General features: G+C 41.2%; 1 protein-coding gene across 6 annotated transcripts in view; it reads right to left on the minus strand.

The window, feature by feature from the left end:
* Positions 1–23193, minus strand: part of adgrl3 (adhesion G protein-coupled receptor L3) — a 1193186-nt gene that overhangs the window by 538185 nt on the left and 631808 nt on the right. For all 6 annotated transcript variants that reach the window (XM_031903606.1, XM_031903589.1, XM_031903595.1 and 3 more), the window contains one exon: positions 13925–14108. In XM_031903606.1, coding sequence (XP_031759466.1) covers positions 13925–14108 — 184 coding nt within the window. The remainder of the gene's footprint in view (positions 1–13924; positions 14109–23193) is intronic.

The raw sequence follows: 23193 nt of genomic DNA on the forward strand, positions 1-23193 counted from the left end.
GAGCATATAGTTTATCACATAAGGAGCTTCCATTGTTACAACTTTCCGTTAGCCAATATAAACATCAGAGGGAGAAGTAGTAATCTCCGCTGCATGCTGGCTAATGCAAGAAGCCTGTCGGGTAAATTAGGGGAGCTGCAGGCTATTGCATGTATTGAAATTTATGATTTCATTGGTATCACTAAGACCTGGTGGGATGAAAAATGTGACTGGGTCGTGAATTTAAATGGTTACACACTTTTTAGGAGGGACAGGGTTTGTCTTTATGTAAAGTCAGATTTAATGATCATTGGTGTATGCTATAAACCACCCCGTATAGATGAGGGGGAGGAGGCTTCAAAACTGGGTCAAGTTGTTATTATGGGGGACTTTAATTATCCAGACATTGACTGGAGTAATGGGGTGGCTAAGTAAGAAAAGCTAGTAGGTTTGTAAATATGCTAAATGACAATTTTTTATTTCAGGCGGTTCAAGAACCTACTAGGAATGACTCTATTTTGGACCTGGTAATATCTAATAATACTGAACTCATCTCTACCATTTGTGTGGGTGAGTATTTGGGGAACAGTGATCACAACATGGTCTCCTTTGAGTTAATGCTGCGGAGACAGCTCTATAGGGGATTAACTAAAATGCTTGATTTTAGATGTGCAGACTTTGCCAGTATATATAAGGGAATCTCTGCAATGTGTCAACTGGGAAAGGCTTTTCATGAGTTAGACACAGAAGGAAAATGGAACATCTTTAAAACATTGCTTTGCAAGTGTACACAACAGTATACTGTATTCCCCTTGTAAGCAAGGAGAGGCATCGCAAAGCAAAACCTTTATGGCTGAATAAAAATGTTAGTGTCGAGGTTGGTAAGAAAAAACGTGCTTTTAAAGCATAGTTAGCTGGGACAGCGGAAACTTTCATCAGGTAAAAGGAAGCAAATAAAGCATGCAAAAAAAATCAGGCAAGCTAAAATAGAGATGGAAAGTGATATTGCAGTAAGGAGTAAAAAGAATCCAAAATTATTTTTTAATTATGTGAATAGTAAAAAAATGAAGCAAGAAAGGGTGGGAACCTTATTATCACGGGGGGGGGGGGGGTAAGTTGGTTGATGAGAACTGGGAAAAATTTTGCAACTCTTATTTTGAACTCTTTGAATTTTGAACTCTTATTTTTCATCTGTCTATACATCTAAGGAGCCAGCTAATGAGCCAGGCTTCCCTTTTTATAGTTCTCAGGAGGAAATTCAAAGAGACTTAAACATGTAAAGGTAAACAAAGGTCCAGGACCGGATGGGATTCATCCCAGGGTATTAAATGAGCTTAGCGCTGTGATTGCCAAGCCTCTTCGCTAAATTTTTCAGGATTCGTTGAGGTCTGGCATGGTGCCGAGAGACTGGCAAATTTCTAATGTGGTGCCATTATTTAGAAAGGGATCCCGTTCTCAGACTGGAAACTATAGGCCTGTTAGTCTGACATCAGTAGTAGGAAAGCTTTTGGAAGGGGTAATAGGGATAGGGTACTTTAAAACATTGCAGTTCACAATACTATTAGTTTGTACCAGCATGGTTTTAATGCGTAACAGATCTTGCCAGACTAATTTAGTCACCTTTTATGAGGAGGTGAGCAGGAACCTCGATGCTGAAATGGCAGTTGATGTCATCTACTTGGACTTTGCTAAAGCATTTGAAACAGTACCTCACAGAAGGTTAATGATCAAATTGAGGAATATTGGCCTTGAGCATAATGTTTGTAATTGGATAGAGAACTTGCTGAAGTATAGATTACAAAGAGTGGTGGATCAGTGTTGTTAGAGAAGTACCGCAGGGGTCAGTCCTTGGTCCTTTGCTTTTTAACTTGTTTATTAATGACCTGGAGGTGGGCATAGAGAGTACTGTTTCTATTTTTGCTGACGACACTAAATTGTGCAAAACTATAAAAATTGGAACTATAACAAAATTGGATAACTGGGCTGCAAACTGGAAAATGAGGTTCAGTGTGGACAAGTGCAAAGTTTTGCACTTTGGTAGAAATAATATAAACGCAAACTATCTACTGAATGGTAGTTTGTTGGGGGTATCCTTAATGGAGAAGGATCTAGGGGTTTTGGAAGATAACAAGTTGTCTAATTCCAGGCAGTGTCATTCTGTAGCTACTAAAGCAAATAAAGTGCTGTCTTAAATAAAAAAGGGCATTGAGGATCCTTAAGGTCCTTAAGGATATTAATGAGCTGGAGAGAGTGCAGAGACGTGTAACTAAACTGGTAAAAGGGATGGAAGATTTAAGCTATGAGGTCAGACTGTCAAGGTTGGGGTTGTTTTCTCTGGAAAAGAGGCACTTGCGAGGGGACATGATTACTCTGTACAAGTACATTAGAGGGGATTATAGTCAGATAGGGGGTGTTCTTTTTTCCCTTAAAAACGATCAATGCACCAGAGGTCATCCCTTTAGATTAGTGGAACGTAGCTTCTATTTGAAGCAGCGTAGGTGGTTTTTCACAGTGAGGGCAGTGAGGTTGTGGAATGCCCTTTCTAGTGATGTGGTAATGGCAGATTCTGTTAATGCCTTTAAGAGAGGCCTGGATGAGTTCTTGAACAAGCATAGTATCCAAGGCTATTGTGATACTAATATCTAGTGTTAGTATTAGTAGTTGTATATATAGTTTATGTATGTGAGTGTATAGATTGGTAAATATAGGTTGTGTGTGCTTGGTTTACTTGGAAGGGTTGAACTTGATGGACTATGGTCTTTTTTCAACCCTATGTAACTATGTAACTACCAGACAGCAATGGCTCAGCAACTAAAATTGCATTCTACATATTTGCCCCCGGTATTAAAGAAATCAGTAATTTTGTCAATAATGTTAAGCTGCATATGACTAGATATGAAAAAGGCACATAGATATAGTAAAATTCTTTCTACTGCAGAAAAACAGGCCATTAAAGAACTGAGAAAAGACCAATCTCACATTAATAAACTAGCAGATAAGGGCAGGGGCATAGTAGTAATGGGTTATCAGGATTAAAGAGAAGAGGTTTTGAGGCAATTGTCTAATGATACGTGCTATGAACCATTGTCCAGTCATCCAACATGGGCTGAGCTGAAGAAACCGGTGACTGATGCTTTTAATCATAAGGTCATTGATGAGAAATGTAAGGATTGTTTGCTTATGGAATCACCAAGATCATTTTTATATATGTTACCCAAAATCCACAAAAAGCCTGGTTAAACCACCAGACAGACCACTTTTATTAGGTTTAAGAATTACCTGGGAATTTTGAAAATTACCTCAAAGCTTTTAATTTGCAGCATCATACCTCCAATCCTACCTTGGGTACCCTGATAAAACATCCTAATTATATACCCCAGGGGTCTGCTAAACAGTTTGATGCTCAATGTGCATAGGTTTAACTAAGTATGTGGCATGTAGGGGCCCCAAGGTGAAGATACCCCATACGATCTATCATTTCTGTCATTTCAGCAATTACAAAATCAACACATTTACTGCATTTCATGTGGGATAAAGCTATAAAAAATTATACTCACTGTCATGTTAGGCCCAGCAGTAATGGGTTAAGTTTCAATTTAGAAGTCTGCTTGGAATCCACAATTGAAGGAAACCCCTCACTGTAGGGGGTAATTCACAAATACCCCCTAAATGACACTGAAGTCAGGCTGGCTGGCAAGGTGTGAAGAGTCCGAATTAATCAACAAGGGTAACCAAATTATCATACCTGTGCTACAGTGGGGGTCTGTCTCTTCTTAGCAGATTCTGAGCTAATATTTCTTTAGGCCCATAGAATAAATATCTTTTACTAAAGATAAAAATCATGGCGCCCAGTCATTAGCTTGTAGCTAGAGCTCCCCACAGGCTCCAAACACTCCCGTGTTATGATGATCCCTCGCGGGATCATCCAATATTCTGAAAAAAACCAGAATAATATGCGTTAGGCTGGGTGTGTTTGGTGTCTATGAAAAGAGAATTCCATTTCCCACATAATGCATATGGTTCTATAATTCTGGTGAATACCCATAAGTATTTTAGGATAGCTGGAATATAAAAATGTCAACAGTACAGCTCTACAGGAGGGGGGTCATGTGACAAGTTCCTGGGCACTTCCCCCTCATGCATACGGTAATGAGGGAGGGGCCCAGCAGGAAGGATAAAAAAGGTACACACCCAGGTACTGATAGCTCATTCTGAGGTCCCAACATGTTGGGGGATGGGCTCAGGACTTTCAAACTCTTGCCTCAGAGGACACAACAGATCACTCGGTAATGTACTTAGGGTTTTCTCTGTGTTTTTATTCCCTTTTATTTACTGTTTGTATATGTCTCTTTTGTAACATCTGTTTAATGCACTGTTTACCCTTGTAATATTAAATATAAAATTTAATAAGTTCTGTCCTTTGGCTCTATATCGATCCCACGTACCTCGTATGACTGCTCAGGCCTAGGTATATTAACTGCTTGGTTGTGTGTATGTGTATTGGGTAGAGGGCAGATTCTGTGTAGATGCTAATTAACTAGTGGGCTGCTAGCAGGGGGGTGGGTTTGACTGTAATTTTAACCCTGTGGCTGCTAGTGTGCTGTTAAATTAGTGAGAACTAACCCTAACTGCAGTAAGAAAGTTTGTGTGTGATACATTTGTGTAATAAGGTTTCTATCACCTGTTAATGATAGATGGTGGCGTTTTCCTGGTAAACGCCACTCACAGACGCGCCTGACACCGGGACGGGGTGAAAGGGGGTTACATTCACACAGGTTAGACTAACATCAAGCACCCCCAAACAAACCACCGCCCCAAATACAACCATTCGCTGCCACCATCTATCATTAACAGACGATAGAAACCTAATTACACAAATGTATCACACACAAACTTTCTTACTTCTTCTATGGGCCTAAAGAAATATTAGCTCAGAATCTGCTAAGAAGAGACAGACCCCCACTGTAGCACAGGTATTATAATTTGGTTACCCTTGTTGATTAATTTGGGCTCTTCACACCTTGCCAGCCAGCCTGACTTCAGTGTCATTTAGGGGGTATTTGTGAATTACCCCCTACAGTGAGGGGTTTCCTTCAATTGTGGATTCCAAGCAGACTTCTAAATTGAAACTTAGCCCTTTACTGCTGGGCCTAACATGACACTCAGCACAAAAAAATATATATTTTTGGAAAGTACACATTCCCCCAAATCTAAAATGGGTACCCATGTCTTTCTACTCCAAAGTACCAAACCCCAAAGCTTTCCAATAATTAGCGATTTTGATCACCTCAAACCTTTTACTTTGCAGCATCCTATCACCAACATACTATGAGGTACCAATTGTGTGGACGGGTTCAGGGGGGCTGCAGGAGAAAGCTCTAACAGCAGACACAAGTGTGATTGTGTCTGCGGTTAGAAGTCATGCCCTGCGAGAATCTCATTGCAGGACCAACTTGCCAGCCCCCTTGGTTTATTGCCTAGGGGGTTGGGGCACACCATTTCTGTTCAGTCAGGATGACTTCAGGAGCACATACCGGAAAATAGGCTTATCTGCTAAAGAGGACTCAAATTACTGCTTACTCAATTCAATCCTGGGACATCCCATAAGTACCACTGTAAAACAACCATGGCTGTTACAGGATCTCTTGTTTCAGACATCCACTGTTGAAATCTGTCACAAACAGACCTACCAAAAGCAAGAATCTTCTATATCTCCACCTATTTCCAGACTTGCCAAACAAGTAAGAGACATGCAGTACAGACTGTAAGCTCAGAGTCTGATACACCATTACTAGACAGTCATGACCAACTATGACTATGTGCCACCGCCTTCACTACTACAACTATGGCTTCTGTTGAACCAGAGCAGTCCACTTCACCCAAGTCAGATTCTGTGGCTGAAAACCCCAATAGGTTACCATCACAGCCCAATTTTTTGAGCCAGACTTTTCTTGACACTTAAACCCTTTTAATCTGTTTTAGTAACCAATTAAGCAAATTAGCAATTTTCACAAGCATACATAGTAACATAGTAAGTTAAGTTTAAAAAAGACGTACGTCCATCACGTTAAACCATAATGGCTATATATAATCTGCCTAACTGCTAGTTGATGCAGAGGAAGGCAAAAAAAACATCTGAAGCATCTCTAATTTGTTGCAGAAGGGAAAAATTCCTTCCTGACTCCAAGATGGCAATCGGTCCAGTCCCTGGATCAACTTGTACTGGATTCCCTCACTTGCTAAAAAGCCACCCTGCCCCTTCATAAAGCTATATGTATAAGCCAGTATGACTGATTCAGGAAGGAATTTCCACAACTTCCCAGCTCTCACAGTAAAAAATCCTTTCTAATATTTAAACGGAACCTCTCTTCTTCTAAACAGAGTGGGTGGCCTTGTGTCAGTTGAAAGGACCTACTGGTAAATAAAGCATTAGAGAGGTTATTCTATGATCCCCTTATATATTTTAACATAGTTATCATGTAACCTCTTAAGCTCCTCTTCTGCAATGTAAACAAACCCAACTTGGCCAGTCTTGCTTCATAACTGAGACTTTCCATACCCTTTACCAGCTTAGTTGCCCTTCTCTGGACCCTCTCCAATTCAATGTCCTGTCTCCCTCACTGGAGACCAAAACTGAACAGCATATTCAGTTTTTAGAACAGTGGCTTTATACCAGTTCTCAGCCTCCATCCCCTGAAACAATACATCAAATTCTACAGATTCAAAAGGAATTCCATCAAGTCCATCACTGCATCCATCCCCAAATTCACCTACAAGACAAAGGTGGATCTCCATATTTCAATCCATCCAGATTATTATAAAATATATCAGGTTTACCATGACCCAGACACATTTCCAGCTCCAAGCTCTGCCATTTAGCCTCTTATCAGTGCCCAGGATTCTCACCAAGGTCCTAGAAACACTAGTGGCCAACATTCATCTCAGAGGGATACATATTATACAATATAGACAATATTTTACTATGTACCAACTTAGCAGAGAAAACACTACATACTACTCAGTACTGCATCCAAGTTCTGATAAATCAAGGGTGACTGTAAGGCGCTCTGCCGGGCCGGCGCGTTCTCCTACCTTAGTTCGCGCCGGCCGGCAGACGCGCTCTGGTATGGGCCCACGCTTCCGGGTTCGGCGGGGACGGCGCGACGGTACTGCGCATGCGCGATGACGCGCGGACATGCGCAGTTGCGCGCCTTGAAGCTTTGGGCGCCATCTTTGTACAGGTTTTTAGTTCTTCCGGTTCCCTTCTGTTTTGGCGCCAAAATACTGCTATTTAAACCCCTTCCTTCAGTGTTTCATTGCCCAAGCTGGCTTCTGGTTTATTGTCAGTACCTGCTTAAGCATTTTGTTGTTGTTTCCGGTTTTGACCTTTGCCTGTACCCTGACCACGATTCCTGCTACCTGCCTCGACCTTTGCCAGTACCCCGACTACGATTCTGCCTTGCCTTGCCGGTACCCCGTTTTTGTCTGAACTCTGTATGTTTGCAGGACCCCAGCTTGGACCGCAGCAGAAAGTTCCGGGGCCCCAAAAGGGCGTCGGTGAAGACCGGGAAGGGCTGGGAGTTCCTGTTATACCGTAAGAGTCAGACTTTGCATCCAGCGGTCGCACACTGGTTCCTAACTAACTTGAACAGTACAGTTAGCTTGGGCCAATATGGAGCCATCTCAGGCCGCTGCCTCTGCTTCTTCGCTGGAATCCATTTTGGAAGCCTTTGTGAAACGTCTGGAGCAGCAGGAGACTCAGCAGATGCACCTAGCGCAGACTTTGCAGCACATTACCACCCGCCTTGATGCATTACAGGTACCTCAACAATTGCCTCAAGTATTTCCTGATTTGCCACCCTCTCCTCCTCGGGCCGCCTCGGCATCTGTTCTTCTCTCCGAACCCAAGATTCCCTCTCCCTTGCGCTATGGAGGTGATCCTGAGACCTGTCGAGGATTTCTGAATCAATGTAAGATTCACTTTGAACTGTTTCCTCATCGCTACCCAAATGAAAAATCCAAGGTTGCTTTTGTTATTGCTCTGCTTTTTGACAAAGCCCTTGCTTGGGCTTCCCCTCTCTGGGAACAAGATGATCCTCTCATTAACAATGCGGCTGCTTTCCTCTCCACTTTTCAGCGGATTTTTGATGCCCCTGGTCGAAAGGTTAATGCCTCAGCTCGCCTTATGAGAATTACCCAAGGTTCTCGTGCTGCCTCTGACTACGCCATCGACTTCCGTACACTAGCCGCTGAAACTTCCTGGAATAATGAGGCTTTGGTAGCAGCTTTTTGGCACGGTCTCAATGACTCTCTTAAGGACGAACTAGCTGCTCGTGACTTACCTCCTCTTTTCGAAGACTTGGTTTCTCTCGTCATTAATATCGACACCCGCTTAAGGGAGAGACAGCTTCAAAAGAACCGCCCTCGGAGGTTTGTTCCAGAATTCTCTTCTTCAGCACCCTCTCCAGCCTCCGTACCAGCCTGCATGGATGAACCAATGCAACTTGGAGCTACCAGACTCTCCGTGGAGGAACGTAATCGTAGAAGGTCTGCAGGTCTTTGTATGTATTGTGGAAACACCGGTCATTTTGTCAAGATGTGTCCCAACAAGCCTAAGCAACTGCCTCAACAGGGAAACTCCAGCGCCTAGGTCAGTTGGGGAAAACTTCCCTAGGCGAAGCTAGTTTTTTCCCCCATAATTCTCGCACCCGAGTATTGGTACCTGTCTCCATTTCGTCCAATTCCAAGTACTGTTCCTGCCAGGCCTTCCTCGACTCGGGAGCTGCCGGAAACTTTATTGACCTGTCTTTTGCCAAGTACTCTCGAATTCCTTTGATGCCCTTAAAGGTTCCTCTGTCTGCTCAGGCTGTCGATGGCAGACCTATAACTCCTGGCCTCGTGACCTCTTCCACTCCTCCTCTCCGCCTGCGAGTGGGATCACTACACTCTGAGGTAATCACCTTTCTAGCCATTCAGTGTCCCGCTACACCCATTATTCTAGGTCTCCCATGGTTACAGAAGCACAATCCCATCATTGACTGGTCTATTGGGGATATCACGGTCTGGAGTTCATTTTGTCGTACAAATTGCCTCGATAACTTTGCTGTGTCCCTTTCTACTGTTTCTGTTTCTGTTAACCATCTGCCCTCATGTTACTCAGACTTTGCCGATGTTTTTGAGAAGAAAAATGCAGAGACCCTTCCTCCACATCGTCCTTATGACTGCCCTGTTGACTTGATTCCTGGTTCTGTTCCCCCCAGAGGAAGGACCTATCCTCTCTCGGTCCCGGAGACTCAAGCAATGAAGGACTATATTCAAGAGAATCTGTCTAAAGGGTTCATTAGGAAATCCAATTCACCCGCTGGGGCTGGATTTTTTTTTGTTCAGAAGAAGGATGGAGGGTTAAGACCGTGCATTGATTACCGAGGCTTGAATAAGATCACCATTAAAAATCGATATCCTCTTCCCTTGATTCCTGAGCTTTTTGATCGCCTCAACGGGGCTAAAGTTTTCACCAAGTTAGATCTGCGGGGGGCCTACAACCTTATCCGCATTCGTCACGGAGACGAGTGGAAGACGGCTTTCAACACTCGTGATGGTCATTATGAATACCTTGTCATGCCTTTTGGCTTATGCAACGCACCTGCTGTCTTTCAGGACTTTATTAATGACATTTTTCGAGATATTCTTTTTTCCTATGTGGTGGTATATCTAGATGACATACTGATTTTCTCTTCCTCTCTACCTGAACATATTGCTCACGTCAAACAAGTACTGCATCGCTTAAGAGTAAATCACCTTTATGCTAAGATAGAAAAATGTGATTTCCACAAGTCTGAAATTTCCTTCCTTGGTTATGTCATTTCCTCCTCAGGCTTTATGATGGATCCTGTCAAACTTTCTGCTGTCCTCGAGTGGCCTCCTCCTGTTGGCTTAAAAGCCATTCAACGATTTTTAGGTTTTGCAAATTTTTATAGAAGATTCATCAAAGGTTTTTCTCAAATTGTCGCACCCATTACTGCTCTCACCAAGAAAGGGGTCAAAAATGTCTGGTCCCCTGAAGCTCAAACTGCCTTTGAAAGACTTAAAGCCACATTTTGTTCTGCTCCAGTCCTCACTCACCCGGTTCCTACTCGCCCGTTCATTCTAGAAGTTGATGCTTCTGATGTCGGTGTTGGAGCAATTCTATCCCAACGGCCTTCTTTCCAAGATTCCTTGCATCCCTGTGCCTATTTCTCCCGTAAGTTCTCCGCTGCTGAAAGAAACTATGATGTTGGCAACCGAGAATTATTGGCGATCAAACTCGCTCTTGAAGAATGGAGACATCTTCTGGAGGGGTCCTCTGAGCCTGTTACAATTTTGACTGATCACAAGAACCTAGAGTATATTTCTGATGCAAAGAGACTCAACCCTCGTCAGGCACGATGGGCTCTTTTTTTTTCAAGGTTTAATTTCGTGATTTCTTTTCGTCCAGGGTCTAAAAACATTAAGGCTGATGCATTGTCTAGGTCACTTCTAGTCACTGAAACCCCTGATTGTCCTCCTACTCCCATAATCGCTCCAGAACGTATTATTGCTCCTGTGATGCTCTCTGATGACTCTACTACTGCCTGCCCTCTGGATAAGAACTTTGTCTCTCCGTCCATGGTTCCCCAAGTGCTGCAGTGGGCTCACTCTTCATTGTTGGCCGGACACCCAGGTACTAAGAAGACTTTGGATCTTGTCCGCAGATATTTTTGGTGGCCTTCGTTAGTGCGTGATGTATCTCAGTTCGTATCTTCTTGCACAGTTTGCGCACAGCATAAGACTCCTCGTTCTCTACCTTGTGGCTTACTGATTCCTTTACCTGTGCCTAAACAACCCTGGACTGATATTGCTATGGACTTTATTGTTGAATTACCCAAGTCATCCGAAATGTCTGCTATTCTGGTGGTGGTAGACCGTTTTTCTAAAATGGCTCATTTTATCCCTTTAAAGAAGTTGCCATCTGCCTCTGCTCTAGCCAAGATTTATGTCAAAGAAATTTTTCGCCTCCATGGTTTTCCCTCCAGTATTGTTTCTGATCGTGGGGTACAATTTGTTTCCAGATTTTGGCGAGCCTTTTGTAAATTGTTGAAAGTCAAATTAAATTTCTCCTCTGCATACCATCCGCAAAGTAACGGACAGACTGAAAGGACTAATCAGTCCCTAGAACAATTTCTTCGTTGTTTTATTTCGTCCAACCAGGATAATTGGTCTGAATTACTCCCATGGGCTGAATTTGCTCACAATAACCTCAGACATGAGTCCTTAGGATTCTCTCCTTTTTTTTGTGTGTATGGCTTCCAACCGAGGGCCCTTCCATCTGAACTAATTAAATCCGATGTTCCTGCTGCGGAGGTAATGGTCCGGGACTTTAACAATTTATGGTTACTTGCCCATCAAGCGCTTCAAAAGTCTTCCTCCCTTCAGAAGACCGCTGCTGATAAACGTCGTCGTCCTGGCCCTTCCTTCCATGTTGGGGATTCCGTTTGGCTCTCTACGAGAAATATCAAACTGCATCAACCTTCTCACAAGCTGGGCCCACGTTTTATTGGTCCCTTCACCATCAAGGACATTATTAATCCAGTTTCTGTCAGATTGAATCTTCCTCCCAATATGACTATTTCGGATTCCTTCCATGTCTCTCTACTCAAGCCTGTAGTTTACAATGAATTTTGTGCTGCTCATTCTTCTCCTGCTCCAGTACTTCTGGATGGTCAACAGGAATTTGAGGTACAAGAAATTATTGATTCTCGAGTATCCAGAGGTAAGGTTCAATATCTTTTACATTGGAAGGGTTTTGGACCTGAAGAGAGGTCTTGGGTCAATGCTAAAGATACTCATGCTCCTCGCTTGATTAGATCCTTTCATAGAAAATTTCCTGAGAAATCTTGGGAGCCCCCGGTGGGTGCTCCTGAAAGGGGGGGTACTGTAAGGCGCTCTGCCGGGCCGGCGCGTTCTCCTACCTTAGTTTGCGCCGGCCGGCAGACGCGCTCTGGTATGGGCCCACGCTTCCGGGTTCGGCGGGGACGGCGCGACGGTACTGCGCATGCGCGATGACGCGCGGACATGCGCAGTTGCGCGCCTTGAAGCTTTGGGCGCCATCTTTGTACAGGTTTTTAGTTCTTCCGGTTCCCTTCTGTTTTGGCGCCAAAATACTGCTATTTAAACCCCTTCCTTCAGTGTTTCATTGCCCAAGCTGGCTTCTGGTTTATTGTCAGTACCTGCTTAAGCATTTTGTTGTTGTTTCCGGTTTTGACCTTTGCCTGTACCCTGACCACGATTCCTGCTACCTGCCTCGACCTTTGCCAGTACCCCGACTACGATTCTGCCTTGCCTTGCCGGTACCCCGTTTTTGTCTGAACTCTGTATGTTTGCAGGACCCCAGCTTGGACCGCAGCAGAAAGTTCCGGGGCCCCAAAAGGGCGTCGGTGAAGACCGGGAAGGGCTGGGAGTTCCTGTTATACCGTAAGAGTCAGACTTTGCATCCAGCGGTCGCACACTGGTTCCTAACTAACTTGAACGTTACAGTGACTTAACAATCACAATCAACAAAAATCACACTTAACATCTTCACAAAAAATATAATTCTTGGGCATAACCGTGAATTCAGTGTCATGACAGATTTTGTTTCCGCCATACAAAAGGTGCAAAATTTGTTCAGTAGTATCCAAGTTACTACCAAATCAGATGCTGCTTGTGCAGGAGGTACTTAAAATGTTGGGTCTAATGGTGTCCTGCATAGAGGTGGGTCTTTGTTACAAATTCCAATTAAGTCTGCAAAGTGCATTGGTGAAACAATGGAACAGAAATTACCACAATCTATTGCAACTTATTCACATTTCCAACACAAGTTGCTTATGATGGACACTGGAGAGCAGTCAGTCCAATAGTTAACAACTCCCAGAACCAACAATCTTATCAACAAATGCAAGCCTTTAAGGTTGGAGGGTGGCTTGGCAGTATCTAACTTGCCAAGAAACCTGTTCTCCTCTGTCTTCATATCAGTTGTCCTAGAAATAGGAGCTATGTGTACTCTGGTATTGGGAGCCACATCTCAAGAACACTCATATACACATATGCACAACTGAATAGTGGAAGTTAATTTAAACAATGAGCCATATCAATGCTTTTGTCTTGTAACATTCTAAATGCTTTATATTATTATAAAATAAGAGGAGGAACCCAAGAGTGTCTACCTCTAAGAAAAATATCCTGAGGACCTTGGATTTTGCTGTGTTTAGGTGAACTTTGAAAAGTGATGATTTTTCTTTAGTGAGCACCAAGTGGATATTAGTTGCGTATGTAAATTTGCCAAAGTTGTGTGTGTATGTGTATATGTGGAAGTTTTTAAAGTCTCAAGTCTTTAAAAGAGTCAAAATATAGTGAAATCAAAATGTTGTGCGTGTGTAAATGTGTGAGTTACCTTGCTAAACTGCAAGTACTAGCAAGATGGTTCCAAGGCAGAGAAATTATGGGGCAATGCCCAACTACTAGACAAATATTGTCCTGTGTCTGCTGTTTGCTGCCATTGATGGAAAGATTGTCTACCAGTTGCAAATGCAGAGCCTTGTCATTTCAATGTGTATCTGGAAAATGTCTTTGCCCTACAGCATGTATACTGGAACAAATAGGCAGGCACATCTGGGGTCCCTTTTGCGTCAAAAAAAGTTTTCAAGAAGCAGCTTGTAGTGTTAATAAAAGTATCAAAATTTATTTATTCCATAAAAAGCAGCATGTATACTCTGTGCTTGGTGGGAAAAAGGTAAATAAAATAAAAATGTTACCTTGTTTTACATGTTTACATACAAGAATCATTTCTTCCATACAAAAATATAGAAACCTAAAAATCACACAACTTTGTAACTGTACAATTATTAGAATGGTAATTACTTTATAATAATAAATACCACAATTTACTTACGGATGTTTTCTGAGTTCTCTCTGACAATGTCAGTTTTTAAAAGATTATCTGCCAACACAAAAGCTCCTTCTTCAACTGTGTCAAGTAACAGTGTGGCAGCTCGAATTTGATCATTTATAGTTAAGTCTTGCCATGCATTATGTGCTTGTGGCTGAAGAAGGTTATTGACTGTTTCGACCATTGCCTATAGGTAATAAGAAAAAAAACAATTAGCACTTAATGTATTGCTGATGACAAATATAACTACAGGTGAAAGTGACACAATATCATCTAATACTAACGAATATTAGCATTAAAAATTTGGTCCAATGTATCATTAGTACTGCAATAGAAGGCACTTTAATTTGGAGTTTAGGTAGCCTTGTGAAAGTGCAAGTTATACAAGTTTATATATATATATATATATATATATATATATATATATATAGGAGGGGGCACAGCTTAAGAGATATTCTAGTGAAGACGGATCCGAGTCACTGTTACCAATCTGCCAACCCCACCACCTGGCTTTCCTCTACAAGAATGGGCTGCTATAAATGTCCCAGTTGTACCACATGCAACGCTCTGATTTCAGGACCCTCCTTCAATCATCCACATACAGGTCGATTAATACATATTCAACATAGACTCACCTGCACATCCAAATATATCATCTATTTTATCAAGTGTCCATGCGGCCTGTTATATATAGGTAAGACTATTACAACTTTTAGGGATCGCATGGCTAACCACAGATCGGCTATTCGAGCAGCATTAACATCAGGTGAAGCTTATACCCCAGTGGCGGCACATTTTTTGATACACAAACATTCCCTAGCCAGCATGAGATGTATGATCATTGATCATATACCCCCCTTGATCCGAGGTGGCAATCGGGAAAAACTTCTTCTACAGAGGGAATTGAAATGGATGCACAGACTGAATACCATCAGCCCTAATGGACTTAATGAATTGGTTTCCTATTCAGCATTTTATTTGTAGTGATCTGTATGAATTGATACCTCTTAATACATTCACCTTCTCTTTGTGTTAAGTTCTATACTTACCTATTAGGGAATTCCAGGTACAAACTCTATAGTCCTCTTGCTGACATTGGAATAAGCTTCTGCATCAGATTTGTGTAACACAGAAACGACACGTTTACTCTAAAATACGTTCTTTATTTTGTTTTCTATTAAGTATGCATTAATGAGAATCATAGCAATAAGATTTTAGCAATATAATAGTTGTTAGTCAAGATATGCTCTTTATTGTATTCACCATTGGGAGTACACAACAGTAAGCCATAATATTACTAGTTACACACTGCCCTATTTGGGCAACACTATTGGACTCGATATGAGGTTAGTAGCACCTACTATATTGTACACATACACTTTGTCCTAATCAAAGTTATAACAGATGTAAGTAATACAGAGACAATATCTTGTTACTTTGTTATAAGATGCTCTTTATGATTGAAACTCCGTCTTGGGACATTTTGTTTCTTTTGTATCTTTTCTCTGTGTTTCTGCTCTCTAAACCACCTGCGCTGTAGGCAACATACACTCTCATCATTTCTAGTATAAGAAATGTATAATATAAGTACTATTTGTCCCTGTCTACCTTAGTGCCTTGCAGACCCATTTAGCTATAGTGTGTCACCCATCAGCTCATACTTCGAGACTCTGTGCTGAATAACATCCCAAGTAAAAGGGTCCGTATTAATTGTCTTCCAGGATGGATCGTGGTTACTATCTGCTTTATGCATGCTGCTATGATGAATGGCAGCCTGCACGTAAGGCAGACATGCCACTACTGTCCAGGGACGTGTGTACCCTGCTACGGGCTGCACGATCATACTTCTGGCATGCCACCTATCTGGTGGTAAGATCGTGCGATACGGAAAACCCTGACATAGAGCACAGTACATATATATTTTTCCCCTGAGTAAGGTCAACACGGCTTTCCTCTCCCTCTCACTGATAATACTGGACACGGAAGCTCGTATTAAGCACTGTAGTGCTTCAGTGGGCGTGGTTACCATGGTAACCCGCATACATTGAATTCCTGAAGTGGACGCACTAACGGCCTGATCACTTTGACGGCCGACTCGGCACTTAGAGGTGACTAATTATCTATGGGCACACAGCACAACCCAGTCCCAGACTGAACAGATAACTTGGTCTGAAAGTTGACACTACTTAAGACTCCCTGGGTGCACCTATTGGATTCGCTCAATGCTGCATTCGAGGAGGGAGTGGGAGTTGCAGTTCAGCTATAGCAGGTGGTGACTTTGATTTTTGTTTTCTCTGTTTATTCTTTCCACTAAATCTTTATTATGGTATATATGATCCAATCTGCTCTGTCTACTTTTTCTTTTGGATTGTTTTTTATGTTTTTTATGTTCCTTTTGCACATAGTGGGTGGGGAATCACTGGTTGCACAGTCTATGACGTCATCAACTGGATTTTGGCGCCAGTTTGGGTTTATGAGTGGGTTTGCTTTAATGTTTGTTCACTTTGAGAAAGGCTGTGGAGTCAGCCGAAACGTTAGTTTGACATAATAAATTTTTCTTTAAATTTCTTTAAGACCTGTGAGTGCGGCATCTATTTATTTTCTATACTACACCATTTTATATACTGCACCCAGGCATCTGTGACCTTTTTCTGACGTGAGTGCCTGCTTCTCCTCCTTTTGATATATATATATATATATATATATATATATATAACAACAAGAAAAGGCGGCACTCAAAATTTTTTCAAAAAGTGCAAAAAGGTATATTCAGTTCATAATAATAAAAACATCTTAGATGTAGCCTGCATTTCTGTAGTAATTCAGTGACGTTTCGGGCAAGCCATGTGCCCTTTATCAAGCTCAAACAGACAAACAGTAGTGCAGGTGCAAGTCTCCAATTGAGTAGGCAAATACAGGAACTGACACGATAGGTGATACCATGGCAACGGTTGTAAACAATCCATTATATCCACCCACACTCCCTGCATGTGTAACCCTTTGTGCAAACAATTGGAACATAATATATACATTCATAAAAGAGATATAAATCACAGTCTTTGTTTAACCCTTTTGGCGCCAAAGACTGTAGTTTATGTATCCACCAAACTTCTCTCTGTTTTAATTTGAGTTCCTGGTTCCCTCCATACTTTAGGGGCGGAATCCCTTCCAGGACCATAAATTTCAGTTGGTCTTCTTCATTGCCCATATCCAAAAAATGTTTGGGAACGGGTAATTTGTTGTTTCCCAGATTAATGGAGGATTTATGTTTAGAAATGCGCGACTTAACCATTTGAGTGGTCTCGCCAATATAGATAGAGTCCACAAGGACAAATCAACGCATACAAAGGGATACAGATGCAGGGAATGTGGGTGGATATAATGGATTGTTTACAACTGTTGCCAAGATATCACCTATCATGTCACCTCCTGTATTTGACTACTTAATTGGAGAATTACACCTGCATTACCGTTTGTCTGTTTGAGCTTGATAAAGGGCACATGGCTTGCCCAAAACGTCGCTGAATTACTACAGAAATGCAGGCCACATGTAAGATGTTTTTATTATGAACGGAATATACCTTTTTGCACTTTTTGAAAAAACTTTTGAGTTGTTTTTTTGTATGTGAAGGAGTAAATGGAATTCTCTTTCTGAGGCACTGCACCAGTACACTTTATATATTAGTTTTGGAGGAGAGTGCTGCCGTAACTTGTGTATATTTGTAGTCCCGAAACGGATCTGCACCCCAATAAAAAGCTGAACTATGTGACACGTTCGCCTACACAGAAGCGGAAGTGACGGAGATCATTTCCGGTTTTGCGGGGCAAATTTAATTTTTACATTCTCCAAATGTTAACCAGACGCGCAAACAATTGGAAATGCTGCAGAAATGCTTTATTGATCTGGAGCTACACGGATTAACACTTGCGGAATATCACAGGAAACCAAGAGATTCCAAGAGTACTTGGGGTGAGTCTGCGCCCCACGCTGGTTGCTAATGATGAGTTCCGCGCATGTTTTGCCTAGATTTTAAACAAATGTTCTGCAGATATTATTGTACTTACTCTTGAGTTTATCAAAAAAGAATTAGCTATAGTACAAAGTGAGATTAACAAAGTGGAGGAGGAGATGCAGAAAGGGGGTGTGGAGGAAGATTTTTCAAGTATTAAGGAACAACTTGAGCTAAAATTGAGCAATTACCGCAAAGAGGCAGAGAGACAAAAAAGATCTAGTATACAATTGGGAAATAAGTGGCAAAAAAACCCAATCCTATATATTCACGCCCAGATAATCAGCGTTTAAATGCTCAACACAGAAAAGTGAGAAGAGAACCTGTTGATAAACCCGTGTCTGAGGCAGAGGTCTGATATAACTATTAAGCCTTCTGATAAAGGGGGCGCTATAGTTATCATGGACACTGCATATTATATAGCAGAAATAGAAACGCAATTAGCCGATCGAGAGGTATATGAGAAATTGACATGTGACCCTGTTGTATGTATTCAGAGAAACATTGGTAGTCTTTTAGACAGAATGGTTAGTCAGGGTGTAATTACAGAAGCACTTAAAAAGTTTTTAATAGTACAAGATCCCAGAACTCCAAACCTATATACTTTGCCCAAAATTCACAAAGACCCGGTGTGCCCCACGGGTCAGCCAATTGTTTCATCAGTTGGTTCTATTTTTAACCCTATGTTTGTGGCGGGGTGACGTGGATTCCTTATCGCGGTTCCACGGTAACTGGCAAAAGATACATTTTACATTAACTTTTGATCGCCAGCAGATACAATTTCTGGATGTCCTGATCTATAGGAATCAGGGAGGTGGTATTGACACATCAATATACACCAAACCCACAGATCACAATCAAATTTTACATTATCGGAGTAATCACCCAATACATACTAAAAGATCAATACCCATTAGTCAATTGTCTAGAGTAGACAGGATTGTAAGTGATGAACAGGAGAAAGTAAAACAACAAGGAGTGATGTGTAATAAATTCAGAGAAAGGGGTTATCCACAACATGTTTTGCAACAGGCTATAAAAAAGGTGTGTAGAACTAATAAAAAATGACAAAAAGATGTCCGTATTCCATGCGTTACGCAGTTTAGTTCCTGCAGCAAAAATTTGGGGACCATTTTGTGGCGCCATTGGCACACTTTGCAAAGGGCTTATCCCCAAATTATGGATTTTAAATCACCACCACTCTTATCTTATCATAAAGGTGAAACAATAGGTAATATGGTTACATCCTCGAGGGTAAAAGCCCAAAGAGACCGTATCTCTAAATATGTAATCTATGTGTTGACTTGTCCTTGTGGACTCATCTACTGTATATTGGCGAGACCACTCAAATGGTTAAGTCGCGCATTTCTCAACATAAATCCTCCATTAATCTGGGAAACAACAAATTACCTGTTTCCAAACATTTTTTGGATATGGGCCATAAAGCAGACCAACTGAAATGTATGGTCCTGGAAGGGATTCCGCCCTTAAAATATGGAGGGAACCGGGAACTCAAATTGAAACAGAGAAGTTTGGTGGATACATAAACTACAGTCTTTGGCACCAAAAGGGTTAAACAAAGACTATGATTTATATCTCTTTATGAATGTATATATTATGTTCCAATTGTTTGCACAAAGGGTTACACATGCAGGGAGTGTGGGTGGATATAATGGATTGTTTACAACCGTTGCCAAGGAATCACCTATCGTGTCACTTCCTGTATTTGCCTACTTAATTGAAGAATTGCACCTGCACTACTGTTTGTCTTGATAAAGGGCACATGGCTTGCCCGAAACGTCACTGAATTACTACAGAAATGCAGGCTACATGTAAGATGTTTTTATTATTATAGACTAAATATATTTTTGCACTTTTTGAAAAAACTTTTGAGTGCCGCCTTTTCTTGTTGTTTTTTTGTATGTGAAGGAGTAAATGGAATTCTCTTTCGGAGGCAGTGCACCAGCACACTTGTATATATATATGCGACACCGCTTGACATCAACATACAATGCCGCTTTGACATCCTTTCCCCGGTGGTTTCACAACAGTTCACACTTCTAGTCATGTACTTTGAAGGATTAACACCTGCATCAATGAAAATCACGGTACTATTGTGACTGGATCATACTTTCTTACACCTGTCAGTTTCAGCTAACACCTAACTGAATAAGTTCAATGGAACCATTGTGATTGGATGCCTGTGACTGAGTGGTGAAACGTTTTCAAGAAAAACGCAAGAAAGTCCAGTTGTTTTTAGACTTAATGCTACTAGATACTGTATATCATGACCTGGATGAATGAGAATCTTCATAGACATTAGTGAAAGAGTTTATATTCTGAGGACTTCCCATACCAGTCAGTTGAACTGAAGAAGCTGCTCGGATGAGTAGAAAAACGTCTTCAATGATTACTTAGCAAGTCCAGTTGCTTTAGATTTACTTATATTAGATATACCATGACCTGGATGAATGAAATCTTGAGTCATATTGGATTTGTCTGAATGTGTACTTTCCAAAAATATATGGCTTTCAGGGGTCACCCTACATGTTTGTAGGTTAACGTAAGTCATGAAATTAGTGTGCACAAGGTATATTTTGGGGTCTGTAAGTGCCCTGTACTTTGATAAACCTATTGTATATTGGACATCAAACTGTTTGGTAGACCACTGGTGTTCATATTTAGGGTGTTTTATATGGTTATCTAATGACCTGTAGGAGATAAGATATTGCAAAATGGAAGTTTTGAGGTGATTCTCAGAAGCTTCATCAAAATCACCAATTATAGAAGAGATTTGTGGCTTGGCACTTTGTAGTAGAAAGACATGGGTGCCCATTTTACATTTGAGGGATTGTGTACTTTCCAAAAATAAATGATTTTCTGGGTAAGCGTACTTTTTATAGCTTTGACCCACATGAAATGCAGTAAATGTTTTGATTTTGCAGGAGCGGAAATGACAGAAATGAGCACTTATATGAGGGTATTTTAATTTTGGGGCCCCTACATGCCATATACTTAAGTAAACCTAGGTACATTGGGTATCAAACTGTTTAGTGGACCCCTGGCATTCATATTTAGGGTGTTTTATCTAATTATTTCATTATTTGTGGGAGATAATATGCTGTAGAATGGAAGCTTTGAAAAAAAATTAAAAAGTTTTATTAAAACTGATAAATTTAGGAACGCATTGCAATTTGGTAATATGGATTAGAAAGAGAGTTGTACTTATTCTGGATTCATCAGAATCCGTTCTTTCCAAAAATGTACAGTTTTCTATGGTAAACCTACTTGTAATTGGAGTATTTGGCCTTGAAATCTAAAGTATGCAGATTTCTGGAGCAGTGCTTTGGAAAGTTAATAGTGTACAGTTGGGAGTTTTTCACCTATACAAGTAAGAAATCTCAATAAAAGTATACATATTTGGTATTGGTGAGTTCAAGAGACATTGGACTTTCCAAATCAGTTGCATTTTTGTGCACAAAATAATTGATTTTCCTGATATATGTGTTTGTATTATTGAAAATAATTTTCTTCACTTTTTAGACATCTATATTCTATATCTTGTTACAGAAGTTGAATTATACAAAAATTCCAGCATATTTTAAAAGCTTAGGTTGTCCCGAAAAAAGAGATGTTGTAATCTAAAAGTACCCCAGAGGAAAGGCCCCTAAAGTAAAAGAGAAAATGTTCAAAAACCATCTGGCAAGTAAAGTTCCGCTTTGATCAAATTAGCTGGAAAGGTTAAACAAGCTACAGGTACAGGTCTTGTTGCATGATATGCTGGTTTTGGTACATAGTGCCATTGTTTTGGGTGTGCTGATCTCCGTATGTGCAGAATTTTGTTACTAACAGCACAAATATACTGGCACAGCAGGACTTAATTTAAGCAGGATAAACCCTGCTGATTTTTAATAGTAGCAAACCATATCATGGTGGAGAGTGCCGAAGTCTCTCCTAATACTCCTAACACCAGGCGAAACAGTGGAAAGGCCAGGGTGTGCTGGTGAGTGTGGATTGGCAGAACTTTGCTACTGACATAGACAAAGGAGTGTCTGGTTTCATTGAAGATATAGCCCAATAATATCCTGCTATCTGTGTGGCATTTAGGCTCACTTAGTTGTAGATTGTAGAAGCAATGAGATTTGCCACTTCCACTGCTAACACAGCTACACAAAGCCCTAGTCTGAATAGAGTGTGTCCAGGCTGTGGAACTAGTTTTGCTTTACCCATAACAAATCCAATGTGTCACTGTCCTTTGTAGTCTACAGATTTAAGGTAAGCAATATCAGCTATTGCCTTGGTTGAAGCATCCTCCCTTTTATTCCTGCAAGAGGAGTGCAAGCATATTGTCTTGGGATTTACAAGCTAGACAATGCTTCTAAAGAGTCTCTCCACTCTATGCACATTAGCTCTTTCTTTGACGGAAGTGGGGAATCCCAGTCACTAGATTCCACTCTTAGTTTTCACAGTTAGTTTTCATCAGTTGTCACTTTGCCTTGAACAGTGACTGGAGCCCCAAACCCTTGCGGGTCATACAAACTATTTACTATATATAAGACTTTAGGCCAAGTTAATTGTTTGTTGCCAAATCTAGGTCTCTTAAATTATTATCATGGTCTTGGGATGGGAAGGTGTGCTGCCCCAGCAGATCATCTTTTTTTTTTTTTTTTACAACCAATGGGAATCTTCTTCCCAAGTAGAACCAATCAATTAAACATACTATAGCTCTGATTGGTTAAAGTTCTTTTAGATTGGCTAGCACTGTTTTTAATACAAACATAGTAGCTTCAACTTTCATTAGGGTGGTAATCTTCATTGATATTTCCTTTGTGCCAGCCGCTTTTTCCAAGATGTTTGCATTTGACTCCCTAATCTGAAGGTCTGGGGGTTGAGCACCTGGACCCACCAAAACAAGGGGTAAGGTTCTACTTGATGTCATCACAAAACTGTTCTATTTTGAATATACCACAGATCTTTGTTTGTATTATGGACAGATTGGTCATCTACTTAAGGCCTCAATGTCAGGGCTCCTGCCTAGGTTCAAGTGGGGAGTCTCTCCTAGGCAGAATTGATGCCCTCCCAGACAACCAAGTTTCTGGAATTTTTGTTCCCACTACCCTATCCATTACCTGTCATGCATTTCTGGACTCTGGGCAGCAGGAAACTTCATTGATATTTCCTTCATCAAGAAGTGTGGCTTTCCTTCTACATCTCTCAAAGTGCCACTCTCAGCTCAAGCGGTTGATGGTCGACCAATATCTC

The sequence above is a fragment of the Xenopus tropicalis genome, chromosome 1, assembly GCF_000004195.4.
Source record: "Xenopus tropicalis strain Nigerian chromosome 1, UCB_Xtro_10.0, whole genome shotgun sequence".
Taxonomy (NCBI): Eukaryota; Metazoa; Chordata; class Amphibia; order Anura; family Pipidae; genus Xenopus; species Xenopus tropicalis.